This window comes from Cervus elaphus, chromosome 20, assembly GCF_910594005.1.
Source record: "Cervus elaphus chromosome 20, mCerEla1.1, whole genome shotgun sequence".
Lineage (NCBI taxonomy): Eukaryota > Metazoa > Chordata > Mammalia > Artiodactyla > Cervidae > Cervus > Cervus elaphus.
Window position 1 is genome coordinate 55,742,753 of NC_057834.1, and position 27,538 is coordinate 55,770,290.

Sequence of the window (27,538 nt, forward strand, 5' to 3'; positions counted from 1 at the left end):
TGTGCTGTGATTCATGGAGTCACAAAGAGTCGGACACGACTGAGCGACTGAACTGAACTGAAGGAAAACAGATGTACATTCAAATTAAGGTAATTTGAGGAGGGTTTATTTACAAAGGGATTAATTACAGAGTTTTGGGAATGGTGTAGGGGAGCCACGGCCTTCCCAAGTGGCACAGTGGTAAAGAACCTGCCTGCCAATGTAGGAGACGCAGGAGACATGGGTTTGGTCCCTGAGTTGAAAAGATCCCCTGGAGCAGGGCGTGGCAACCCACTCCAATATTTTTGCCTGGGAAATTACATGGACAGAGGAGCCTGGCTGGCTACAGTCCATGGGGTCGCAAAGAGTCGGTCACGACTGAGACTGAACTTGCACGCACACACATAGGGGAACCACAGAGCTAGTGTAGGAAGCCAGGGCTAGAACAGTGGAGCTGTTCCAGGAAGAGGTTATCTGACGCTGGAAGAAGAGAGAGTCAGATAGAGCAGTCTTCCTTGAGAGGAGCAGTGACTCTCGATGGAGGGATATAATCACCTTGATGTGACTTCACTGGGAAAGATCAGGGGAGTAAACACCCTGACCTCACTCTCCTCCTCACTCTACCCTTCAGTAAAGCAGAGCCTACTGAGCTAATTGGATATAGTCCAAACAGACTGACTTCCAGGGTTGGAGAGCAAGGTGGAGAAGGATGGGGAGGAAGAGGGATGATTGGGAAATATCTGTTATGTTCCACCCTGTTTGCCCCTAGTGTCCTTTCTTGTCTGAGATGCAGGTAAAATTTCATGTCCTCAACATAAAAGATGCCCAAAGTTCCCTCAACTATTTATCATCATGGAACAGTGTTCATTTGTCCATACTTTCACCTTAAAGCTAAACAGCCATCATTACTGTCCTCAGATAAAGTAGCAGGAGGGAAATGGGGAGATGAAAACAAGTAATGTAAAATATACCTGTTATAAGCCCTGCTTCTGTAACAATGTCAGCTGCCTCTTTCTAGGCCAGAGTGTGCTCCTTGGCTCCTTGGCTGTGCCTTTTCTTAGTCCATTCATTCCGAAGGCAGACCACTTCATTGTTGGTTCTGGGGCTACAAAGTTAAATTGACCATGTCTCCTCACTAAAAGAGCTCACTTTGCAACAGATGAAACTGTTGTTTAAATTTAAGGTAATAAGGGATGAGTAGATACCTAATCTCTGGTTTGTGATGGAATTAAAAGAATGAGAACAGGAGCAACAATGAAAGCAATTGTGCTTTAACCAGGATGTTTCATCCTTGGGATTTTAATTATCAATACTGGATAATTCTTGGCTGTGGGGGTCTGTCTTGTGCATTGTACGATGACTAGTTGCATCCCTGGCTTTACCCACTTGGTCCTAGTAGCACTCCTGCCTCCACTGTGACAACCAAAACTTGTCTCCAGACAATGCCATATGTCCTATGGGGGGCAAATTATTGCCCAGTTGAGAACACTGGCTTAAAAGGCAAAGAGAGAGGCCATTGCGTGGATGTGCAGTAACATGGATGTGCTCCAAATAATGATCATTTTGTTTTGCTTTTTCTTTGTTGTTATTAATAAAACTGCAGTGAACATACTTTCTTTGTCTACTTGGGGACAGATATATTTATATGGCAAATTTCTAGAAATGAAGTTGCTGGGCTATAGGATGTGTTTAGAATTATAGTGTTCTCAAAATGACTTCTAAGGAGACTGAATAGGTTTTACCTTTACTACTTTATTAAAATATTCCTTTTTGAATTTCCTCAATTTTTATACTCAAGTAATATCTATGAAATCATGGGACTTTGGGATAGTAAACATTTTCTAGTAGACACTAAAATAAATACATAAATATTAAACTAAAAAATCCTAATGAACCAGAAATCTTTTATATTAAATATTGGGAAACAATGCTGTAGTTCATCTCCTTCATTTTAGAGATGTGGTAAAGCTCTTTCAAGTTCACACTGACCTGCAGTCAACACTCTTTGTGTTCTTATATTATTCAACCAGTTGCTTTTGTTTAAGTCATATTTCTCTAATTCTTCCACATGAAAATCATGAAAAATGTTGCCAAACGCTTTGTTAAACCCAAAGCCCTTCCCATCTGTGATCTTGCCCTCATTTAGTGGAGTGCTGTAGAATATGGGAAGGATTGTTTGCTGTGGAATTTCTTTAGCAGGTCAACTAAAAGACATTTGTAAGTGTCTTTTCTTATTTCATGAGAACAGGCTAAGCACTGGGAAGGAGTGTTTTCCAAGTATCTGGGTGGGTGTGTAAAGATACAAAGCAGTGGTTGTATTTTGCCAGCAGGAACTCAAGGAGGAGGATCGGGAGTGACTGGAGCGACATGGCACGCTGGTTTTCAGCATAGCCCAGCGTTTCACTGTTCATCATCTCCTACACACAGAGCTTTAGTTGCCCACTCTTTGGCACAGTCACCCCTGAATGAAGAAAAGGTCACTTCTGGGCATCCATTGTTATATCTTGCCATTCTTCTCAGCATCATCAGTCACTTTTGAGGATATGGGACAGGTAGGTCTGGGATCGAGTCTTGCCCACTACAGCAGAACAGGAGCCCAGAATACCGGCCCAGGTACAGATGAAGGAGCTTCAGCTGGCAGGCAGATTTGGCTCCATGGTGGGCAGGATTAACAGCCAGCCCCCTGCCAGAAGTCTGGGTGTAAGAGCACAAACCTCGTGGGAAATCTCAGTGATGTAGAATCTGGGTGGCAGGAGATAGGTTGAGAGGCGGCTCAGAAGCAGAAAGAGGCAAGCATTCACATCAGGGAGGTCTTAAAAGGCCGGCAATAAGGCCCCAGGAGCCTGGCAAGAGTGAGTCAGGACCCAGGCACTAGAAACTAACTGTGGTGCCTACAGTTTATAATTCAGAAAGAAAAATCCAAGGAGAGACCTAGAAACAAGATTTAGGGCACAGGGCTAGGAATTAGGAAACAGTAGCTTGGTCACTAGAGTTAGGAACTACATCAGGGTAATCCAGCCAATCGTGAAGGCTGCTGTACCTGATCCAGGATTGCATTCAGGAGGCTTAATTATCTCCTGATTCAGGTTAATATGAGACCAAGGTATGGAGTTCAGCACTGAACATGCAGGCAGGACCTAACAATACTGCAGAGCAGGAACCTGATCGCAAGGCTGTTTTGAAGCAAAACTTTTATGTCTCCCATTGCACTTATCCAAGAGATACAAGAGAGAAGACACACACTCTGGGAGATGTGATCCATGTATTCACTAGACTGGAAGCTCCTTGATCAGAAACTGTGTCTTGATCAGCATGTACCTAGGATGTCTATCAGGACCTGGCCTGTTCTCAACAAATATTGATTGAATACATAAAGGCAGGCAAAGAGGGATGAAAAAATGGAGACACAGCTTCTGTTGGGTGGAGTATTCCCTCGGGCTTTCCCAAGTTTCAGTGAAATATCCTCACCCTAAACATTCTATACCACTTACTGTTTTTATTCCATGATACGAAGCAACTTTTACACATGGACATCACCAAACGATCAATACCGAAATCAAGTTGATTACATTTTTTTTTAACCGAAGATGGATAAGCTGTTTATAGTCAGCAAGTCAGCAAAAGCAAGACCTGGAGCTGACTGTAGCTCAGATCATCAGCTTCTCATTGCAATATTCAGGCTTAAACTAAAGAAAGCAGGGAAAACCGCTAGGCCAGCCAGGTACAACTTAAATCAAATCCCCTATTAATATGCAGTGGAGGTAATAAATAGATTCAGTGGATTATATCTGGTAGACAGAGTCACTGAACTATGGGTGGAGGTCCATAATATTGTACAGGAGGTGGCAAACAAAACCATCACAAAGAAAAAGAAAAGCAAGAAGGAAAAGTGGTTATCTGAGGAGGCCTTACAAATAGCTAAAAAAAGAAGAGAAGCAAAAAGTGAGGGAGAAAGGGAAAAGTATATTCAGCTAAACACAAATTTCCAAAGAACAGCACAGAGAGACAAGAAGGCCTTCTTCAGTGAACAGTGTATAAAACTAGAAGAAAACTACAGAAGGGGAAAGACTAGCGATCTCTTCAAGAAAATTGGAGATATCCAGGGAACAGTTTGCCCAAAGATGAGCACAATAAAGGACACAAACAGTAGAGACCTAGGTCGCTGAAGAGATCAAGAAGAGATGGGACAAATACAGAAAAGAACTGTACAAAAAAGATCCAAATGAACCAGATTGCTACAGTGGTGTGGTCAGCCACCCAGAATCAGACATTTGGGAGAACGAAGTCAAGTGGGCCTTAGGAAGCGCTGCTGTTAATAAAGCTAGTGGATGTGACGGAGTTCCAGTAGAACCATTCACAACCCTAAAGGATGGTGCCATCAAGGTGTTGCATTCAATATGTCAGCAAATCTGGAAGACCCAGCTGTGGCCACAGGATTGAAAAAGGTCAATCCTCATCCCAGGTCCCAGGAAAGGTAGTACTAAAGAATGTGCTAACCATCGGACAGTTGTACTCATCTCCCATGCTAATAAGGTCATGATTAAAATCCTTCATGCTAGGCTTTAGCTTTATGTGAACCAAGAACTTCTAGATGTCCAAACTGAGTTTAGAAAAGGAAAGAGGAACCAGAGATCAAATTGCCAGCATCTGTTGGATCACAGAGAAAGCTAGGAAATTCCAGAAAAACATCTATCTCTGTTTCAAAGCCAAAGTCTTTGTGTGGATCATAATAAACTGCAGAAAACTCTTAAAGAGATGGGAATACCAGACCATCTTACCTGTCTCCTGAGAAACCTGTATGCAGGTCAAGAAGCAACAGTCAGAACCCTGTATGGAAAAACTGATTGGTTCAGGATTGAGAAAGGAGTACAACAGGGCTGTCTGCTGTCACCATGTTTGTTTAATCTATACAGTGAGCAAATCATGAGAAATGCCAAGCTATATGAGTTACAAGCTGGAATCAAGATAGGTGGGAGAAACAACAACAACCTCACATGTGCGGAAAATGCCACTCTAATGGCAGAAAGCAAAGAGGAACTAAAGAGCCTCTTGATGAGAGTGAAGAAGGAGAGTGAAAGAGCCGGCTTAAAACTAAATATTAACAAAAACTAAGATCATAATGTCTGGCCCCATTCAGTTCAGTTCAGTTGCTCAGTCGTGTCTGACTCTTTGTGACCTCAAGGACCACAGCATGCCAGGCCTCCCTGTCCATCACCAACTCCCGGAGTTTACCCAAACTCATGTCCATTGAGTCGGTGATCCCATCTAACCATCTCATCCTCTGTCTTCCCCTTCTCTTCCTGCCTTCAATCTTTCCCAGCATCAGGGTCTTTTCAAATGAGTCAGCTCTTCGCATCAGGTGGCCAAAATATTGGAGTTTCAGATTCAACATCAGTCCTTCCAATGAACACCCAGAACTGATCTCCTTTAGGATGAACTGGTTGGATTTCCTTGCAGTCCAAGGAACTCCCAAGAGTCTTCTCCAACACCACACTTCAAAAGCATCAATTCTTTGGCGCTCAGCTTTCTTTATAATCCAACTCTCACAGCCATACATGACTACTGGAAAAACCATAGCATTGGCTAGATGGACCTTTGTTAGAAAAGTAATGTCTCTGCTTTTTAACATGCTGTCTAGGTTGGTCATAACTTTTGTTCCAAGGAGTAAGCGTCTTTTAATTTCATGGCTGCAGTCACCATCTGCAGTGATTTTGGAGCCCAGAAAAATAAAGTCTGACACTGTTTCCACTGTTTCCCCATTTGCCATGAAGTGATGGGACCGGATGCCATGATCTTAGTTTTCTGAATGTTGAATTTTAAGCCAACTTTTTCACTCTCCTGTTTCACTTTCATCAAGAGGCTCTTTAGTTCTTCTTCACTTTCTGCCATAAGGGTGGTGTCATCTGCATACCTGAGGTTATTGATATTTCTCCCAGCAATCTTGATTCCAGCTTGTGCTTCCTCCAGCCCAGCATTTCTCATGATGTACTCTGCATATAAGTTAAATAAGCAGGGCGACAGTATACAGCCTTGACATACTCGTTTTCCTATTTGGAACCAGTCTGTTGTTCCATGTCCAGATCTAACTGTTGCTTCCTGACCTGCATACAGGTTTCTGAAGAGGCAGGTCAGGTGATCTGGTATTCCCATCTCTTTCAGAATTTCCCACAGTTTATTGTGATCCATACAGTCAAAGGCTTTGCCATAGTCAATAAAGCAGAAATAGATGTATTTCTCGCCCCATTACCTCATGGCAAATGGGGTGGGGGAGAGCTGGAAGCAGTGACAGATCAAACCAGTCAATCCTAAAGGAAATCAGTCCTGAATACTCATTGGAAGGCCTGATGCTGAAGCCTCAGCTTCAATACTTTGGCCACCTGATGAGAAGAACTGACTCATTAGAAAAGACCCTGACGCTGGAAGAGATTGAAGGCAGGAGAAGGGGATGACAGAGGCTGAGATGGTTGGATGGCATCACCAACTTGATGGACATGAGTTTGAGCAAGCTCCATGAATTGGTGAAGGACAGGGAAGCCTGGTGTGCTGCAGTCCATTGAGTTGCAAGGAGTTGGACATGGTTGAGCAACTAAAGTGACCTGAGTGACAGATTACTTCTTCTTGGGCTCCAAAATCCCTGCAGAAGGTGACTGCAGCTATGAAATCAGAAGATGTTTGCTTCTTGGCAGGAAAGGAAAGCTATGACAAATCTAGACAGTGTTTTGAAAAGCAGAGACATTACTCTGCCAACAAAGGTCCATATAGTCAAGGCAGTGATCTTCCCAGTGGTCACGTACCGTTTTGAGAGCTGGACCATGAAGAGCTGGAGCACCAAAAAACTGCGGCCTTTGCACGGTGGTGCTGGAGAAGACTCCTGAGAGTCCCTTGGATGTGAACATGAACTTGGGCAAGCTTCAGGAGATGGTGAGGGACAGGGAGGACTGGCATGCTGCAGTCCATGGGATTGCAAAGAGTCAGACATGGCTGGGCAGTTGAACAACAACCAAGCAACCTGCTGATACAAATTAAACTTTCCTGGTCTTCGTACTGGAAAGGAAGTGAATTCAACCACTAACCAGTGTTACTTTGCAGTGTCATTTATTATATTGACATCTAGTTAATCTATCAGTGGCATGTGGATTAGGTGAGCAGTAGTCTGAGTCTCTGGGAGGATAAGCATAGTGGATACACAGAGAGCATTCAATTTTTGGTCCTTGTGATTGAGTTCAGACACTGAAATATGGGACCTACTCATGGTTAGAACCTTTTTAGCAGAAAAGTAAACTGGTAGATCATGAAATCATTGGCTTATATATCTATTTTATTTATCCTTAATATTTTTGCTATATTTAAAAAAAATTGGCTCTTAGGTGTCCAGAATTGCATTCAGTTTACTTCTTAGGTTCGTGACCCCTCTCATGACAGTGTCATTATCGGCTCGTATACTGGCTCAGACATTGTTGACTCATAGAAGAGTTCAGATTTTTGTCTTCTCTTGAGAAATTGAAGAATCCTCCAAAACATTGGTTCTGTTTCACTGCAAGGCAAAAGTTTGTGGCTGTTCATGCTAATCTCTGATGTCTCCCAATGGAGAGGCTTCGTGTTAGCCGAAGTGTATTACTAGACTTGTACTATTTTTCTTCAGATCCACTGGAGAGTGAACTATTGTATCCTCTTCACTGATTTACATTACCTGCCTGTCAGCATTTGAGTTTGAGAACCCTGCTCTGGGGGCAAACTCTTATGCCATCTCTAATAACTGCTACCATTCACTGAGTCCTCATATATGCAAAGCACTGGACTCACAGTTTTTCATACAGTTTTTATCTCTTTAAATCATATAAAACCCTAGGAGGTGAGTTCAAGTGTTACCTCCATTTTATAAGTGTGGAAGCTAAAGCTCAAAGAGCTGACTAATTGCCCCAGATGCTAAAACTTATGCTTTTTGACAGTGGGATTCAAACTTTGGCCTGGCAGAGTGCATAGCTGAGACTTTTTAACATTATACTACGCAACCCTCCAAATCACTAATCTCATAACAGTAGGATTCCTGCAGCCCTTCAGTGTTTCTTCCTCGTACTCAGTCCATGTGGGGCTCAATTACTGGAAGAGGGGCCGAGCACTGCCCTGCCCTCACCAGGGCTGGTGGTGGACACCCGTCTATGCCAGTGTCAGAGGGAGTTGTTCCTTTGTTGGATCTGAAAGCTATGGCTCTGCTGGGCGGGACAAGAGGAGATGCTGGGGTCACTGTGACTCTGGGCAGCTGCCTATTAATCACTGGTTTTGTGTGTGTGTGGCGGGGCTGTCTCAGTGCTGTCCCAAAGTTGTACCTGGGGAATCTCATATAAAGGAGCTCCAGCCCTAGGCCTGCAGCTGTCTGACCACAGAGATGGGGAAGCTGCTGCTGTGGGTTGGTGAGTGTGGTGGGTCCCAGCCCCTCAATGTCTCTTAGTTCAAGAGGTACCAGGCTTTATAAGCTTGTTGTCTCACTGTTACCCAAGGAGCATCCTGGGACTTGGGGGCACGGATAAGGTAGAGGGGGACAGGACACAGTAAAAGGAGAAGTGATCAGAGAAGTGATTCTCAACCTTTCTCGCCTTTCACCAATTAATCAGAATCTCTGAGGGAGGAACCAGGATATCACTACTTTTAAATTAGCATCCGGGGTTGAAACTTCCCTGATGGCCCAGACAGTGAAAAATCTGCCTGTAATGCAGGAGACTCAGAGTCAATCCCTGAATGAGAAAGATCCCCTGGAGAAGGGAATGGCTACCCACTCCAGTATTCTTACCTGAAGAATTCCATGGGCAGAGGAGCCTGGTGGGCTACAGTCCATGGGGTCACAAAGATTTGGACACAACTGAGTGACTAACAATTTCAGGGTTGAGAACCACCGGCCTGAACCTTGCTGGGACTTTCAGTGCCATGGTTGTCCCTATGCAAAGCCTGTGTGTCTACACGTAGAGTATATTGGAGTGGAAAGAAGCTTAGATAGATCTGGCCTCACCTGCTCAGTGTAGAGAAGAGGAAGGAGGGAAGGGTGTGTGTGTCTGCATTTGTGGGAGCTGGAGGGTGAGCTGGGGTGTGTCACTCTGGGTGTACCCGTGAATCTGCGTGTGTTTCTTCTTTTGTCTCCTGCAGGGCTGCTCCTCGTGCTGAAACACCACGATGGTGAGGAAACTGTGGTCCTCTCCAGAGCCGGGGAGAGTGTCCACTGAGAACTGCTCCAAGTCCAGTGTCCCCCGTGCCCGCCCTGGCTCTGAGTCGGGGATCATTGACCCAGTGCAGCTCAGCAGCAAATTCTCGGTCACTGCTGGGTCTTCTCTGTGCCGGGATCCAGACTCTTGGATCCATTCTGACCAGGCTTTCATGAGGCGTTCTTTCCCCGGGGGACCCTGACAGTGGGGGGGGGGGACCTCCCCTCAGTGTAGCTTTGGGGGGGATGTATTTGGTGGGGGTTACAGTGGACTGGCCTCTAGAGAAGTGTCCACGCTGCTGTGGATGCTGAGCTCCATCTCCACTTGGTTTCTACCAATAATGCCTGCTGTCCCCTGCCAGGTGCTGCCCACAAGCTGGTGTGTTATTTCACCAACTGGGCATTCAGTCGGCCCGGCCCTGCCTCGATCCTGCCCCGGGATCTGGACCCCTTTCTCTGCACCCACCTGGTATTTGCCTTTGCCTCGATGAACAACAATCAGATTGTTCCTAAGGATCCCCAGGATGAGAAAATCCTCTACCCAGAGTTCAACAAGCTCAAGGAGAGGTGTGTTCACTGTGTCTGTTGGGGGTTGTATTTTACAGGTAAAGAGGAGTAAAGTCTTTTCTTCTGTTAGTCGTCACCTTTCCTCTGATCCTTGTGTCCCTCCTCCTGTCAAGGGCTCTCTGTAGTGTCCCTGCTCTGGGAGCTCCCTGTTGATCAACACTCTGAGCTCATCCTTGCCTCCCTGTCCTTGGGGCTGCTGTGTTCCTGCCTAGAACATGCTCCTCTCTCTTCTCTGCCTTGCACCCCCAACTCCCCCTTCAAGCCCAGTGCTCAGGATTCTAGTTTCAAGTGCTTCGGAGAGAGCTGCGTGTCACAAAAGCTTCACAAATGCTAGTGTTTCATTACCATTTGTCACCTGCAAATGAGCCCCAAGGGAAGGGCTGGTGTCTATGATCTTTGTACACCAGTGGCTGGGTCAGTGCCCAGCAGAGAGCTGGTGTTCAGTGTTCTCTCCCCAGGCCTCCTGGGACGTCCTCCCCGGGGGAGTCTGTCGCTGCACGCTTGGGTGTAGAAGGGCAAAGAAAATCCATGTCACTAGAGCACAGCCTCCAGAGAGGAGAGCAGGGAGCTTGTCCATCTGTTCACTGCTGTGTTTCAAGCACCTTAGAGCAGTCAGAAAGTGAAAAGTGAAAGTGAAGCCGCTCAGTTGTGTCTGACTCTTTGTGACCCCATGGACTGAGGCCTGTCAGGTTCCTCTGTCCATGGGATTTTCCCAGCAAGAATACTGGAGTGGGTTGCCATTTCCTTCATCAGGGGATCTTCCCAACCCAGGGATCGAACTGAGTCTCCCCCACTGCAGGCAGACTCTTTACCATTTGAGCTACCAGAGAAGTCCAAAGCAGTCAGAGGCACATATTAATTGTTCAATAAACGTTTGTTGACCAAGAAAGTGAGTGAAGAGAAAATTTAGGCTGCTTTTTCTTTTCCTTTTTGTGGGAATGTCGTGAGATTTTGGAGTTTGGGGGGCTTGGACAACCTGGAGTCCTGGGTGTGATGACCTTTATGGGGGTTGGTTGTTGTCTCTTTTCCTTCTTCCCCGTCTTGGGCTCTGCTCCTTTCTCCCTTAGGTTACTCCACCTGCTGCCCCCTTTCCCTCCCCCTCCTCCCATCCCCACTACTTCTCACTGTTCCCCAAATGACTGATGAGAACCCAGCTCACCGACTCTGTCCCTCATCACAGGAACAGGGGGCTGAAAACACTGCTGTCCATTGGGGGGTGGAACTTCGGCACCTCGAGGTGAGTCTCTGCCGTCAGGTCTTCTCTCTGGGGTGGGGGTATGGTGATGCGGTGGGGAGCAGGCCAGCTTTACACTCATTATCTCATGATTGATAGGGGAAAGGATTGAAGAGGCTGTTTGCATTCCAAATTTGTAGGCAAAAAAGCACGAGTGAGAGCTTAGGGAACTTACCATATTTCACCCAGGTATCCCTGTGAGATGACCAGCTCGGGTGATGATCAGGTAATGGAACCAGGCCTGCCTAAGTCTGAATCTGGTTAATCACTGCATGCAGGACTAACTCCAAATTACTTCAAGTTCTGCTTTACTATACTAAAGATTTTCCAATAGTGTCTTCATTATGGAAGAGAAAATACTGCAAAAAGTAGAAAACAATCAAACAGCCAATAAACAGAAGAGCAGAGACTCTTGAACCCCTGGTCAGAGCCTGGCCCTCTTTGCCACCTTATGGGCCCATTAGCTCAGAGATCTTTCTGGAACTTCTTGCCCTTGGCTTATTTTCCCTCCCCTTATCTGTTTAGGCAGAGGGTCAGTGCTTGGCCAGGAGTAACCAGGTTTTCAAAGGCAGGGCTGTTCTGAACCACTGTCTCCACCCCGGGCTGAGTGTTGTTTCCATCTGGCAGGGGCAGGTGTGGTTTGCAAATCCTCCCTGGAGCCTGAAGTCCAGGACTTGGTGGAGCTTTAAGAGGGTTTGAGAGTTTCAAAGCTCTGCCTTCCTTTCCTCAGTCACATGAACCAAAGAGCCTTGCAGGAGAGTGGTTGGGGGGAGCACAGTTATGCAGAAAGCACTCCTGGCCTCACCCCTGGCCCTCCTGCAGGTTCACCACGATGCTGTCCACATTCACGAACCGGGAAAGGTTTGTCAATTCAGTGATCGCCCTCCTGAGGACACATGGCTTCGATGGTCTGGACCTCTTCTTCTTGTACCCTGGACTCAGAGGCAGCCCCTCACGTGACCGCTGGACCTTTGTCTTCTTACTTGAGGTAAGGTTGGCTTGGCAGATCCCGAATCCAGAAATAATTCTATTTTGATCATGTCTGGGCCCTGGGCACAGGAGGAGTCTAAGACCAGGGTTGGACAGAAGAGTGGTGTGGACAGAGGGCTGCTGAGCAGGAGCCCTGTGGAGGCCTTTCCCTCTGTCACCACTGGCCTGGCCCCAGCCCTCCAGCCTGAGTGACACTTTCTCCATGCATCTCCTGGCCTCTCTCAGGCGTGCTGTCTGAACTCTGCTCCTGGGCCTGCAGCCAGCCCTCTGCTCAATGCCTTAGCACACTGGTTCATGTTCCCTTTCTCGGGAACCTGTGGGCAGGGCCTGTGTCTGACTCTCCTGGCTCCAGGGGCTCTGTTATTACAGAAGATTGTTTCCCGGATGACTCCTGCTTTCCCCGACTCGACTCTGCTTTGTCCATTTCTCTCATCTGCCTCTCTCTTCCCAGGAGCTCCTGCAGGCCTTCAAGAATGAGGCCCGGCTCACCATGCGCCCAAGGCTGCTGCTGTCTGCTGCCGTCTCTGGGGACCCGCATGTCATCCGGAAAGCGTATGATGCACGCCTTCTGGGCAGGTGAGTGGGTGCTCCTTTGGTGTTGGGGGGGATGCATTGGCGGGAAGAAGGCATCTTGGGCTCAGAACCCAGAGGTGCCCAGCACTGTCCTGGAGCTTTGACTTCCTGCCCTGCTGTGAGAACACCTGTGGGAAGTGGGCCTAGCAGGAGCGTAGGTGGGAACGATGATTATTCCTTATAGCCCAGGCTTTCCTGAGGAGATCAGAGGGAAGTGGTGGAACACCAGGCGACACACAGCATCCTCTTGGGTAGAGATCTGCATTACCCATAGTTGGGCCTCAAGGAGTGAATCCAGGGGCCTGGCCTCTGTTTTCCTGGAGTCCCCTGTGCATGTACACCAAGTGCCAGAGGGCTGGTATCAGAGACATTTGTGAATTACCAACTACTGCCTCTGAAACAAAAACAGGAATGCCAAGTCAGGGCCTGTTTTCAGAGCAGAGATCTTCACGCCAAAGTCACAAAATCAGTCAAAGAAAGCTCATGCGTGCTAAGTTGCTTCAGTCATATCCATCTCTTTGCAACCCTATGGACTATAAAGCCTGCCAGGCTCCTCTGTCCATAGGATTCTCCAGACAATAATACTGGAGTGAGTTGCCATACCCTCCTCCAGGGGATCTTCCTGACCCAGGGATCGAACCCATGTCTTTTATGTCTCCTGCATTGGCAGGCAGTTTCTTTACCACTGATGCCACCTGGGAAGCCCCAAGAAAGCATGTAACTTTCTGGAAATGCCAGTTCTATACTAATTTTCTCAAAGCTCAAGAATCAGGTATTTACAGATGTGAAAGCTGAGTTAGACGCAGAACACAAGAGATGAATGGGGGTGTTTCTGAGTGTGATTATCCTTAGGGAGAGTGGTTTCCATGGAGAGTGGTTAGGCAGGAGAGGTGGACCCCAGTGGAGTGAGTTGCCTAGTGTTGGCCTTAGAGCCAGGCAGGATGGAGGGAGTTCATCTTCACCAAGCTGGGTCACCTTAGACAAATTAGGTAACTGTCTGACTTTTAACTTCTTTATTTTACGTGTTTGTTTATGGTTGCGCTGGGGCTTTGTTGCTGTGCACAGGGTTTTCTCTAGTTGTGGTGATTGGGGCTACACTTTAGTTTCAGCGCACAGGCTTCTTATTGTAGTGGGTATCTCTTGTTGCAAAACACGGGCTCCAGGTGCTTGGGCTTCAGTAGTTGTGGTGCATGGGTTTGTGGCATGTGAAATCTTCCCAGACCAGGGACTAAATCTATGTCTCCTGCATTGGTAGGCAGATTCTTAACCACTTGACCACCAGGGAAGTTCCTCAATTTCTTCATTTTAAAATAGAGGCAATTGTGGTACTTAGGGCATTGGCTAGATTAAAATTAAATTAGATGATCCATGTTAACCTCTACACTGTGACCTGATAAGGCTCAATTGCACTTCACCATCTGGAAAGCTGTTTGGAAGAGGTGGGTTTCAGTGGCTCCTGGAATGGTAGAAAGATGGATGCACTTTTATGCTGTCTAATTATACATGTTATTTACGCAGACCTCTGCTGCACTTGTATCAGCCAGAATGCCTTTGTTTCCCGGTCTGATCCCGTCCACTTTGTTTCCTGGTCTGACCCCTTGGATACTCTCAGGAGGGCATAGGTCCTGGCACACCGCTGTCCCTCACTGGCTGTGTATTCTAGGGCAGCCTCTCACATGCAGAGCACAGCTTGGGCAGTCCCCATGGGTAGAGACTGCAGGGGGTTGGGTGGCCGATGTTCAGCTAGTTAGCTAGTTGGTGCTGTGAAAGTTTAGCTAGCATGATCTTCATACTTCCTCTTCCTGCCCCTTACAGACTCTTGGATTTCATCAGCGTCTTGTCTTACGACTTACATGGAAGCTGGGAAAAGGTCACAGGACACAATAGCCCTCTGTTCTCTCTGCCTGGAGACCCCAAATCTTCGGTAAGAAAAGGAAAGCTGTCAGGCGGCCCAGACATGCGCCCCTGAGCCAGGCCAGTGGCTCTTGGTAACAAGGAGGGGTTGTGTTCTTCCTCCCTGCAGGCATATGCCATGAATTACTGGCGACAGCTTGGGGCCCCCCCTGAGAAGCTCCTCATGGGGCTCCCCACCTATGGACGTACTTTTCACCTCCTCAGAGCCTCTCAGAATGAGCTGAGGGCAGAAGCTGTGGGACCAGCATCTCCAGGGAAGTACACCAAGCAAGCTGGCTTCTTGGCTTATTATGAGGTGACAGGAATGGGAAACCTCTGTCTGTGAGTTAGGGCTCCCCAACCTGAGCCCAGGGCCAAAGCAGGGACAAGGGACCAAGGCAAGACTGAGGGCTAGAGATAGGACAAGGAGATGGTTTGCTGCGGTAAGGGACATCCACTCTCTGGGATACTCTCATTTCTTTGGGGAAAGTTATTTGAGTCCTTTGTAAGAAGTGAGGGACTGGGTGGAGTCTGAATGGAGGGGGACAGATATTTCACTCCTTAGGAGATTCTAAAATAATATTTAAGTCAATCCTGAATTACTATATGACCTAAATAAACCTAATTAATATTTGCAAGATATATATATATATATATTTTTTTTTTTTTTTTTTCAAAAGTAAGAGAATAATATAACACCCTCTCATTCCCTGATTCCCAAATGCCCTTCACCCAGCTTCAGTTATTAACCACTCTTGGCCAATCTTGTTTTTTCTCAATATTGTTTCTTCTCCCTGACTCCTTCCTTCTCACTAGTAGATTATTCTGAAACGATTCAAAGACATCCCCCATGACAGATTCCTTCTCCTCTACCTCAATTCCACCCCCTAATCCCCATCTCAACAAAGCTTGCTCCAGTGGAGGAAAGAGCCATGGCCCCAGGGCAATGTGAAACACAGTAGAAGATAGTAAGAGGCATGGACTGCTTGGCTGTAGGATCTAGATTAGGTGAATTTTGTGCAGAGCTGTGAAGCACAGTCAGAATCCTGATGGATGGGAAGGACCTTCTAGGCAGAGGACAGCAGACCCCAGAGGGCGAGCTGTATATTTCCCTGTGGTGGTAGTGGAGGTGCTGGTCTCTCCAATCTCTGCTCTGTCCTGGCTCCTGAAGATGTTTTCCTGCTAATCCAATGAAGCATGGTTATGAGTGATGACATAGTTGAGGGTAGTGTCCTTGGAGGACATTACATGAAAGAGATTTTGATAAACTTTTAATGACAACCCCCACCCCCAAAGGAAAAGCTTTTACACCTTAACTTCTACAGCCCAAGTTGAATATGTCCACATCTTTGTAGCACATGGTCTCCAGCTCAGGGCTGGGTACCCAATCCACACTCAGTGCTTTCTTGATTATAATAACCTAGTTCTCCCTGCCTACCAGGCCTTTACAGTTATTATAGATTCAAAAGTTAGTTTGATAACTGCCTAGATGGGGCGGTTTATGTTGGTTTCAGTGAACAGAGGAGATACTTATTCATAAAAAGTCTTTGAGAAAGGAACAGGTTTAGTCAAAGGTCAGGTTTGTTCCTGTAGTAGTTTGGTATTGATTTTACCAAACCCTGGTTTGTTTTCTTAAGGCTATCCCCCACTGCTTAGTGTTCTTTTTGTTTATCCATCACAGATGTCATGGAAGGAATGTACAGTAGTAGGGACTTTTTGGAATAGAGAGGAGGTCCTTTGTGAGTGGCTTCCACACCCCCTCTTTGGTCCGCCTTCCTCTCACCCCCTGGTGAGGGATTCTTGGGTTCTTTTTCCTTGCTGGTGCTTCCCTCCATGGCACTTCACAGAACTACTCTGGTGATCTTCCTGGCAGATTTGCTCCTTTGTCCGGAGAGCGAAGAAGCGCTGGATTGATGATCAGTATGTCCCATATGCCTTCAAGGGGAAGGAGTGGGTTGGCTATGATGATGCCATGAGCTTCAGTTACAAGGTAAGACCTTGGTCCTTTCTTGCTCCAGCATAGTTTTCCTCTGGCTTCCGTGAGGCCCTTGTCTGTACAGTGTGTGTGTGTGTATAGGTGTGTGTGTACTGCATGGAGAATGAAGGTGAGAATGACTATATTAGATAAGTTTTAGGCATACCTGATCTAACTGGAGCTTCCTAATCAAACCTACCCCAATCGCCTTATTTTAAAAAGGAGGATTTATGTAGACACTTGAATGCTGATGAAGGTGTTTGGCCTTCATCCTGTGTGCATTTTCAGGCAAAATAAGGTTTCTGAGCCAGGTATATGATTTGTGAGTTTGAAATCTTTAGACTTTAGTAATCGTGACCACCACTGCACCCCATATCAACAGTGGTCTATGATGTTGAACCTGGCAAGTTTCTTTTTTTTTTTTTTTATATAGTGAATTAAAACAGAAAAGACGTGTTCCAGTGTTTCCCTAACCTGCCTCTGCTTGGAGTCATCTAGATTAGATGTAGAGTTAATAGATGTAGAAATTCTTAGTTCCAACCCTGAATATTCATCAGGTCTTAGAAAGAATCTGGAAACTGCTTGCAGTATATCCCTTTGTGATCCTACTGTAATCTGTGTGGCACTTCAGGTGTGCACATCTGAGATGATAAGGGTCTGGACTAGGAAGTTTGGGAGGAGAGGCCACTGATGATGAGCAGTTGTCAGAAGCCTGTCACTGCCTGGATGTCGGGGGCTTATAAGTGGAGGGATTTCACAGTGTCTCCTCTCATAAGTGATGCAGAAGTGGCTGGTGTTGGTTGTTCTTTGGGGAACATTTGTGATATAAAGCAGAGGTAATATGGCAGTTATCATGAAGAGTCACTGTGACTTCCTCTAATCCTGGGTGAGACCCGCTGTGAGGAAAGGTAGAGAGCATGACTTTCAGCTTCCAGGATCTTACTCTGTGGTTTGGAAACAGAAGACACAAAAAAGGTCAGTGACCTGGAATTATCCAGTTGGGTATAATTAAATATATGATCCATAGGACACAGAAGAGGGGGTTGGATCCCACTGCTGGGGAAAGCCAGAAGCCAGCAGTGCAGGGTGGCCTTGCTTTGAGGGGCAATTATAGAGCCTTACCAAGCTAGAGGTGGACGTGAGCCCAGCGTGAGCATAATTAAGAGCTCTCATCACAGAATCTCAGAGCTGAAAGAAACCTTGCAGGTAATCACTGGGAAGCAGTAATCCCTGGATCTCTCAGCGTTCCAGCACTGTCCAGGCATTCCAAGTAAAGCAAACAGACCAGCTATAATTAAACAGAAAGTTTCCTCTCCCCTCTCCCCCAGAGTCATCTCCTTACCTGCGTGGATTGTAAAATCTCCTTCCCCGAGAGGCCTTGTTTACTTTCCAGAGCCAAACTCTTGGTCTCTCTAGAGGGGAGGAGGGCAAGATGTGCCTGCTTCCTATGTCAGCTTGAGACTCGTAACTGTGGGGTTCTTCTCCTGTGGTGCAGACTCTGCTGCACATGCAGGTGAATATCTGGTTGCCTTCACAACCAGTGGATAATTGGAGAGTGGAGAGCAAACTCCAGGTGCTAATCTGACTTTTTACCATGAGTAGAAATGGTCACTTTTTTGATCTGGAGATCTGCTGTGTGCGTGTATGTACATATAAAACAAACAGGTTAATTTAGCCTATGCGTGCATGCTAAGTTGCTTCAGTCATGTCCGATTCTTTGTGGCCTTATGAACTGTAGCCCGCCAGGCTCCTCTATCCATGGGATTCTCCAGGCAAGAATACTGGAGTGGGTTGCCATTTCTTCCTCCAGGGGGATCTTCCTGACCCAGGGATCAAACCCAAGTCTCTTACGTCTCCTGCATTGGCAGGCAGGTTCTTTACCACTAGTGGCATGTGAGAAGCCCAGTTTAGCTTAGAAGTAGGACAAAATCTCAGAATCTTCACAGTTTCAAACTTATTAATTAGGCTTTGCTGTCTTATTTTACATTTGGGGAAATTAAATCTCAGAAAGAAGCCAACTGATTTGACCAAGTCATTACCAAGTCATGCAGCTGTTTGCATATGAGTCTGCCTTTTCCTCCAGCACAGAGAGTGCTGGCAAAGTAATGATAAAACCTGGTTTGGGGTCTAAACTCTGCCTTTTACTTATATCTGTGATTTAAAAAATCATGGACAAAAGACTATGTTATTTATCTGTGAAAAGGATATGATATTATCTGTTCCATTCCTCCTTTATAGCATCATTTTGGCATGAGGTATGCTGAGGTGATTTTAAAAAAATATAAAGCAATGTCTACTGTTTAGTATGATGATAATGGTAATTAGCAGTTTGGGAAGTCAGACAGTACTTAACATTTATGAACATTTACTATGTGCAAAGTATTGCTCCAAATATTTTACATGTGGGATTAAAAAAATTCTTTTTCAAGTTGTGGCAAAATATACATAACATAAAAGTCACCATTTTACTTATTTTTTGTTGCAGTTCAATAGCATTAAGTACATTGACATTGTTGTATAACTATCACACTTATCCCTCTCCAGAACTTTCTTGTCTTCCCAAACTGAAACTCCACACACATTAAATAGCTCCTCATTCTTGCCTCACACACCTCCTCTTAATCACCACTCTACCTTCCATCTTTATGAATTTGACTACTCTAAGAGCCTCTATGAGTGGAATCTTAGTATTTGTTCTTTTGTAACTGGCTTATTTCACTTAGCATGATGTCTTTCACTTCCATCCATGTTGTAACATGTGCATGTAGGAATTCGTTGGATCCTAAAAATGTTGGAAACGTTATTATCCATTTTTTTTTTTTACACAGGAAGCAACAAAGACACATAAAGTTTATGTAACTTTTTTTCAAGATGCCATAGCTAATAAACAATAGAGCTAGATTCAAAGACAGGCTATGTGGCTAACCATCCTGCTGTATTGCCTTCTGAGAGTCCATCTGATTTTGCCATTGTACTGTCTGGAGGATGGTTAGAACAGCGGGTTCACTGACCACTCCTTTTTTTTCAGGCAGTTTTCATAAAGAGAGAGCATTTTGGGGGGGCCATGGTGTGGACATTGGACCTGGATGATGTCAGGGGCAATTTCTGCGGCACTGGCCCTTTCCCCCTTGTCCACACGTTGAATAATCTCCTGGTGAATGATGGTGAGTAGCTATGACTTGGAAGCTGGGGTTGGCAATTGCACAAGCAGCCACTGGGTGGGTCCCTTCTGTAAGATCTAAAGGTTTTGTTGTGGCAAAATGACAGTGAAGGAAGAGAATAAGCTTTGATGGCCAGGCCAGTCTGCTTTCTAATCTTGGTTTGGATGCATGCTCCATTTGATCTCTCTGATCTTTTTTTTCCCATCTACAAAATGGAAATAATCCTTATACTTATGACAGTATTATACAAACTAAATGAGATGTGAAATGAAAGCATGCTGGCTCATGGTGAACACTCAATACATATCAGTTTATCTCTGTATTTCTTTTCCTTGCTTTCATGCAACAAACACCAGAAAAAGAAATTAAGTTTCTTCTTGATATTTCTTTGACAGTAGAGACTTCCCTGGCAGTTCAGAGATGGAACCTGGCATGCTAGAGCTGCCTTGGAGCTGCCGCCTCCTTGGAGACAGTCTATAACCCTCATTTTGTGAGGAAACCAGGGCTCAGAAAGATAAAACAGCTAGACAGGAGTGGAAATGAAACTCCAACTTAATTCTTCACAACATGCTTTCTAGGGCAACCTCCTTGCACTCAGCCTGGACTTTGTGCTTCCCGAAAGGGGGACACAAAAGGATTCTTCCTGTGGATTCCACAGATTAGGAATAGGCTTCGGGGTAAGGTCTTGCTCAAGGTGCAAAGATCAAAGCAAAGGCTTAAGCTTAGAGAACTGGCAGACTTCTGTTTGGGGTCCCTCAACCAGAAATGCGGCAAACCCCATTGAGTGTCCACGGCTGCCTGGGATCATGTTGATATGTTGAAGTAGGGGAGCCAGGCTTCTGTATGCGGAGACTTTATCTGTGTCAACAAGTGGATGCACTTGGAAATCCTCTGGTTCTGGTTTGGGAGTTGGTACTTCAGCCCTGAAGCAGCTCTAGTTCTGCCAGTAACAGGATGGGAAGGAAGATGTAGGAGTCTCACCCTTTTCTGTTGATTTCTTCTAGAGTTCAGCTCAACTCCTTCACCAAAATTTTGGTTCTCAACTGCTGTGAATTCTTCAAGAATTGGCCCTGAAATGCCAACTATGACCAGGGATTTGATCACTGGTTTGGGCATTTTGCCCCCGGGAGGAGAGGCTGTGGCCACTGAGACTCATAGAAAGTCTGCAACTATGACCATAACCCCCAGAGGTTGGCTTGCGACCCCTACAAGGACCCCTCTGTCCTTTGGAAGGCTCACTGCTGCTCCAGAAGGGAAGACTGAGAGCCTTGGAGAGAAGCCCCTGACCACTGTGGGCCATCTGGCGGTGAGACCTGGAGGGATAGCTGTGGGTCCCATGCACCGTCAGACTGGACAGATGGTCACGCCCCCAGGAAGGAAGGCTGGAGTCCCTGAGAAGGTGACCACCCTCTCTGGAAAGATGACAGTCACCCCAGATGGGCAGGCTGAGACTCTGGAGAGGTCACTTTGACCTCTGAGGTGGACCCTGACTCCCTGGTGGGTTACTTTGGTCTTCAGACAAGCTGTAAAGTGGATGCTGCCCTCTGGCCCCAGGATATACTCCTCTTGCTTTTGACAACCCCTTTGTTCCCACTGATGGACTCATTCTTTGGACGACTTGATAACACTTCCAATGAGTCCTCTCTGTAAAGAAACTTGGGAAACTCTGGTGTGAATAAAGGATCCCAAAGTCTGTTGCTGGCAGAAGCTTGGGGAAGCCCTTATCTTTTCTTCTTGGTCCCCTGACAGAAGCTGCCTATGCCCAGCCATTCATGCATCATGCTTGGGGCAAACAGGCCCCATGTCATAGTGAGTTAATCTCTTCTCTCTTGAATAAACTGAAAACATAAGAAGCTGTCTGAGTTCTCTGAAGTTCTTTTCTTGAAATGACCCATGGTCGTGAATTGTCAGTTTCTTTCTTTCAAGGTCATTTTCCGCTCCTGTAATTTTTGGAAGGAGGGAATTTGGGTCTGTCCCACCCTGATATTTTCCAGTGTTGATTATGTGCTTCTGTCTCTGCAGTGAACACTGCTGACTTCACTGATGGTCAGAGCCAAAATGTCCTCTAGAGAACTTTTCCCTATTGCTGAAGGGTGCTGAGAAAAGGAGGAGGGAGTGGTCTCTTCCAGTTATATTCCCTACTTTGGAAGTCTTAGTTATCTCTGATAAAACACCTTCACCTATTCTCTCCACAAGAAGTAGTGGAGGGGGGACTTCCCTTGTGGTCCACTGGTTAAGAATCTGCCTTCCAGTGCAGGTGACATGGGTTTGATCCCTGGTTGGGAAACTAAGAAAGAAAAGAAAAGAGGAGATGGAGGGAAGACGCAGATATATTTTAAGTTACCTGCATACTCCTCCTGGGTCTCCTCCACAAACCCCAGTTCCTGTTCTCCACACTGTTGTCCACCTATGAAGTGTTTTTCTGGGCATGATTGACCCTGCTAAGTCAGTATAGACACAGGATCAATTTCCTGCCCTCCCCTTCTGGGAAACAATGATGCTAGTGAGTGTCAGATCTGCCACCAGTGTTACCTTTTATTTTGGAAGTACACCTCCTAAACTTTAAAGGTCTCGTTAAAATATGTCCACACATGTGTGGACACATGGCCCTAGGACCATATCACCACAGCATATATCACAAATCGTTTATACTGCAAAACAAACCAACTGCAAAACTTAGTATCTTACAAAGCAGCTATTATATTTATTTAGCTCATAATTCTAGAGGTTAGTAATTTAGACTGTGTTTAGGTGTTTTTGTTTTTTTTGAAGAATTCATTTTTTAAAAAATTGAAGAACTAGGTGGTTTGTATGTTCTGTACTGGTCTTAGCTGGTCCTGGTGGGAATGACTCAGGCATCTACAGTTAGCTAGTGGGTTGGGGTGGGCTGGCTGGTTTGTCGTGGCCTCAGCTGGGCTGACTGAGGTCTCTTTTTACAAGACCTCCCATTCTTCAACCAGCTAGTTTATAAGATTGTGGTCTCATTGTTACTAGAGAGCAAGAGAGAAAGCTCCAACAGGCAATTAATTTTTAACTCTCTTCTTGAAGCATATTTACTATTGTTCCATTGGCCAAAGCAAGTCAAATGCCCAAGCCCAGAGGTAGAATGGTAGGGAATTATCCAAGTGGACACATGGAGGCATAAATAAATTGGAGGATATTGCTGCAATAACAAATTCCATATTACTTTGTTTAAGAAAAGCTAAAACGTCTAAAATTGGATGTTTGTGTTTGTGTGTATGTGTGTGTGCGCATGCATGCATGTGCTTTGATAGGGCAGTTGGATGAAAGGGTTCCATGTTTGCAGTAAGGTCTGATGGAATAGAGATGGGTTACATTCCATTCTGGACACTGAATCATCAGATTTCTCCTACTTGTTGTATAAACCCTACACTCATCTCCTTAAAGGTTAGGCATTGTATATTTAATTGGACATTCTTAGAGTAGAAAAGAGAGGTGAAGATTTTCCCACTAGCTCCTATATGGACAATAAATATTTCTGATGAATCTTCGTGATTTTTTTCTGTCCCCTTTTCTGCATGTGCCTTGTTCAAAGAAAATGTGCCTGGAAGTTTATACTTATCTATGTGTTTAAAAGAATTCTAACTTATAAGCTTCCTGGTACTTATCTTTTAGCTATAAATTGGTTGGGACTTCCAGCTTCATCATCTATTTCACAACATAGATCAGTGGATAGTCAAGGTTTACCTGTACTGGTTACAGGTAAAAGGGAAGAGGAGACTTCAATGTTGACGTTACGTGTTTTATTGTGAATTTATTCTGAAAGTGAACTCACTCTGACATGAAACCTGAGAAATATTGGTTTTAGCTGAGGTAACTATTAGGATTTTTATACTTATGAAATATATAGCAGTAAGGACAGATATTGGGGGTAAATAGCTGTCTTTGCCATACATTTGCCCTTTTGGCCATTCACATATCCGTGCAAACCCTTCTTTTTTGTTTAGAAACCACATATTATCTTCCTGGAAAATGTCTCCAAAGTCCTTTCCATTACTACATCCACCTCAAAGGGTTTTGGGGTGGTACACAGTCCTTGGGAAATTGCATAGCAGGGATAGAAATTTATGAAAGAATCAAAATTTAAAGTGAGATGCTAATAATTGTCAGACTGAGAAGTCAGAGCCTGAGGAAACAATGTTCATTTTCTGTTTTACCCCAGTGTACCTGCCTGGGGGTGGTCAGCAGAGTTGGATCTCTCTCTCTCTTTTACACACACACACAAACACTCAATCTCTGCTTCCTTTTATTTGCTTTAATTTTGCAAATAGTCTTCTTCATCTGATCAATTGCTGATGCAATTCTCAAAACAATATCTTCCCAGTGTAAAGAATACTTGATAGCTCCACGTCAATCTCAAGAAACACTCCGGTGGCCTCCTGAGGGTCAGGGGCTAATCCTGGTATCAGACATTGTTTCTGATGAGGGGAATGAGGCTCCAAAACTGGGTCTAAAACCTGAAACCACACTGAAACCAGAAGTGGGGGAGGGAACACACAGTTTGCCTCTCTAGAAGGAAATGGAAGTAAAAGAAGTATGAATTCCTAAGAAAGGCTGCTGGAGCTGACAAGATCCAATATAACTCTTGGTATTATTGTGTAGGCTTGTTGAACTACAGTGTGCAAATCACCTGGTATTTTGCCCTCTCTGACTTAACAGCTGGAGGTATGGATTTATTTTTTGACATTTCTTGAGGGTAGAGGCTAAGTTAACAGTGAGAAGGAATACTTAGAATGTTAGAGCTGAACTTAGACCCCCATCTCTAAAGTCTTTTATTTAAAAAAATATTTATTTATTTGGCTGTGTCGGGTCTCGGTTATGGCAGGCGGAATCTTGAGTTGTGGCATGTGAACTTAGTTGTGGTGTGTGGGATCCAGTTCTCTGACCAAGGACTGAACCTGGGCCCCCTGCATCAGGAGCAGGGAATCTTAGCCACTGGACTACCAGGGAAGTAGCCCTGTCTCTTGAATCTTGATGGAGCATGCTGTCCTCCAGAGTACAGTTCTGCCCCATGCCTTCCCTGGATCTGGCTCAGTGCCTAGCACAACATGGACCCTGAGAAAAGCTTTCTTTGGGATGCAGCAAGCAGCAATTCAAATTCAGTAAGTTTGGCTCCTGAATTTAGAGCAGGTCTTCAAGTTGTAAAAATTTTACTCCAAAAATTAGCTGGGAGTTTATTGGAAATGTCTGCAGGTGACATACTCATGTCCCTAGTCTTAACTACCCTCAATTGGGGACCTCCTTTGTGGGAATAAGGGACTATTTTCTGCTGATTTTCTTTGATGCTCACCCTTAATTTTTCACTGCAGTATAGCTTCCTAATTTTTTCATTAATGTCTTTAGAAAGAAAACTATAATCTCTGGAGAGTGGAGATTGTGACTTTGGAGAGGGATTGTATTGATCTCTGCATGTAGGATGATACAACACATCAAAAGAGGGCAGAATAACAGTGAGTTCTAAAGTTATAGCCTTTTCAGACCTTACTTCCCCCTGCCCAGTATCCGTGGTTTGTAAGTACTTCATTAACTTAAATACTTATAATTGTACCCTAGTAATTGTACATGATTATGAATTAACAACTGAAGAGTTACATTGTACGTGAAGTCCTAGAGTCAGTTTGGAAATGTCCACTCTGAATGGGCTAAATTCCATGATTTCACTATCATACAGTCAGTTCGTTGCTGGCAAAATAAAAGCCTCACCCTTGCATCTTCCTCACACATCTCAGTTTTCAAGCCCTCAAAAATGGCACCATATAATAACCAAAGGACTCAGTGGTAACAAATACTTAGATAAGCAATATACCAAAGCTTCCAATGCCATGGAGAGAAGGTGATGTGCAACCTTTGCCTAACAGGGGACAGAAGCCTGTGTAATGTTCCCCTCTTTGATGGAAAATTCTGGGTGATTTTTTTGAGTGGAAGCCACTGTGCTGTGGGCAGTAGGTGGTATGTCAGGAATCAGGTTCCTTCAAGACTTTAACATCAGTGAGAGAGACAAGACAATCATTCAAATGATTATCTGAGAGAACTCATCTGAGAGATCACACTGTGCTTTGCAGACATTGTTTTACTTGTGTGAGAAAGCAGACAGCTTAGGTGCTAATATCATTCTGCAAAGATTTTTGAAGTACGGTAATAGAGTGCACCTGGAGTGTGTGGGTTGACAAGAAGCCAGAGACACAGGTGTTGGGAGAAGTCTTAGGAACTGCTGGCAAGCAGATAGTTTGGCTGTCTAACATGGGTAGGAAGGCAGCAAGGTGCAGGCTGACAGGGGCATGACAGGGGCTGACAGGAGCAGGTACCAGTTGTGTCTTCCTAGGAAAGTGACCTGCGGATGCTATGTACTTTGCTCACTTTCTAATTTGAATTTTGAAGTCACATAAAATCTTCCTTTCAAGATTTCTAAAACCTGTTTTTCTAAGTTAGAAATATTGCCGCTAGGTGGCAGCAGCATGCATGATTGCATTTTTTTTTTCTTTTTAAATGGAGGCAGGAAGAAAAATTAAGAGTATGAGAGAATTAGACTACCTTTCAATAAAAATTAAATCAAATATAAATATCTCTGTTATTATCATTCAAGTTGATGCTTACATGCACATTAAAGCAAAGAGACTGCACACAGAGGCCCTAGGAAAGGAAGTCATGGTTAGACAGAAGCTGAGTTCAGACAAACCAGACTTGAAATCCTCAGTTCAGTTCAGCCGCTTAGTCGTGTCTGACTCTTTGCGACCCCATGGACTGCAGCACGCCAGGCTTCCCTGTCCATCACCAACTCCTGGAGCCTTCCCAAACTCATGTCCATCACGTCGGTGATGCCATCCAACCATCCCATCCTTTGTTGTCCCCATCTCCTCTCGCCTTCAATCTTTCCCAGCATCAGGGTCTTTTCCAATGAGTTGGTTCTTTGCATCAGGTGGCCAAAGTATTGGAGTTTCAGTTTCAGCATCAGTCCTGCCAATGAATATTCAGGACTGATTTCCTTTAGTACGGACTGGTTGGATCTCCCTGCAGTCCAAGGGACTCTCAAGAGTTCTCCAACCCCACAATTCAAAAGCATCAATTCTTTGGTGCTCAGCTTTCTTTATAGTCCAACTCTCACATCCATACATGACTACTGGAAAAACCGTAGCTTTGACTAGACGGACCTTTGTTGGTTGAAATCCTAGCTTTGCCTTTTATTGACTATGTGATCATGGGGAAGCTAAATTAACCTCATAAAATTGTTACAATGATTAGAGGAAATAAGTGCTTGGTATAAAGTTAATGTTCAGTGAGAGTTATTACTATAAGCATAGCTTCTGCAGCTCTTGAGTTTTCCTTTAAGAGTTTATTTCTATAAAGAAATATTAAATCATACAAGTGAAATTGGAAACTTCTTTGGATTTGTGCATGTGTGAAAAGCTTTAGGGTAGAAGCATGACAAAGTTCCAGCAACTTCCCTCTGCCAACTGCAACTTTCCTAGAGAATCATTTTGCTAACTGGCCTCTTTCACTAAATGCTTCCAAAAGGCTACAATCTAAAAATCTATAGGGACTTTATAGGTATTTCCCTGGTGGCCTGGTGTTTAAGAATCTGCCTCGTAATGCAGGGGATATGGGTTTCATCCTTGTTTGGGGAACTAAGATCTCACATGCTTCAGAGCAACTAAACCCATGTGCTACAACTACTGAACCTGCATGCCACAACTAGAGAGAAGCCTGCTCACCGCAACAAAAATCCTGCATGTTACAACTAAGACCTGACACAGCCAAATACGTAAATTAAGAAGAAAATAAATAAAAATACATTAAAAAAATAAAAACAAAAAACTATGCATAAGTGACATATAGAAGGTATTATGTGTATTATACTCTAGATTAATAAAACTTTAATGTCCTCTTTATTGACTATGCCAAAGCCTTTGACTGTATGGATCACAATATAAACTGTGGAAAATTCTGAAAGAGAT

The 27,538-nt window shown here is 44.9% G+C and overlaps 1 protein-coding gene and 1 long non-coding RNA gene across 2 annotated transcripts in view; one reads left to right on the forward strand and one right to left on the reverse strand.

Annotated features, from left to right (window-relative positions):
* On the forward strand, nt 1-21,414 carry LOC122678083 (oviduct-specific glycoprotein). The gene is made up of 11 exons (XM_043878559.1): nt 1-89; nt 9,118-9,147; nt 9,535-9,739; nt 10,920-10,976; nt 11,796-11,961; nt 12,415-12,539; nt 14,352-14,460; nt 14,560-14,745; nt 16,303-16,419; nt 19,433-19,568; nt 20,570-21,414. Exons 3-11 carry the CDS (start codon nt 9,660-9,662, stop codon nt 21,034-21,036), a joined length of 1,443 nt encoding a protein of 480 aa, XP_043734494.1. The 5' UTR covers nt 1-89; nt 9,118-9,147; nt 9,535-9,659; the 3' UTR covers nt 21,037-21,414.
* The window catches only part of LOC122678084, a 13,856-nt gene continuing 2,048 nt past the window's right edge, over nt 15,731-27,538 (reverse strand). The window contains exons 2-3 of the long non-coding RNA XR_006335995.1: nt 20,482-20,488; nt 15,731-15,740 (exon numbers count right to left, since the gene is read on the reverse strand). This is a non-coding gene — a long non-coding RNA (uncharacterized LOC122678084). The remainder of the gene's footprint in view (nt 15,741-20,481; nt 20,489-27,538) is intronic.

Excerpts from the sequence above, each read along its gene's own strand:
- LOC122678083 (XM_043878559.1), top strand. The coding sequence starts at position 9,660 with ATGAACAACAATCAGATTGTTCCTAAGGATCCCCAGGATGAGAAAATC. Across the intron at positions 12,540-14,351 it reads GATGCACGCCTTCTGGGCAG|ACTCTTGGATTTCATCAGCG; the intron begins GTGAGTGGGTGC and ends TGCCCCTTACAG. Across the intron at positions 14,746-16,302 it reads GCTTCTTGGCTTATTATGAG|ATTTGCTCCTTTGTCCGGAG; the intron begins GTGACAGGAATG and ends TCTTCCTGGCAG.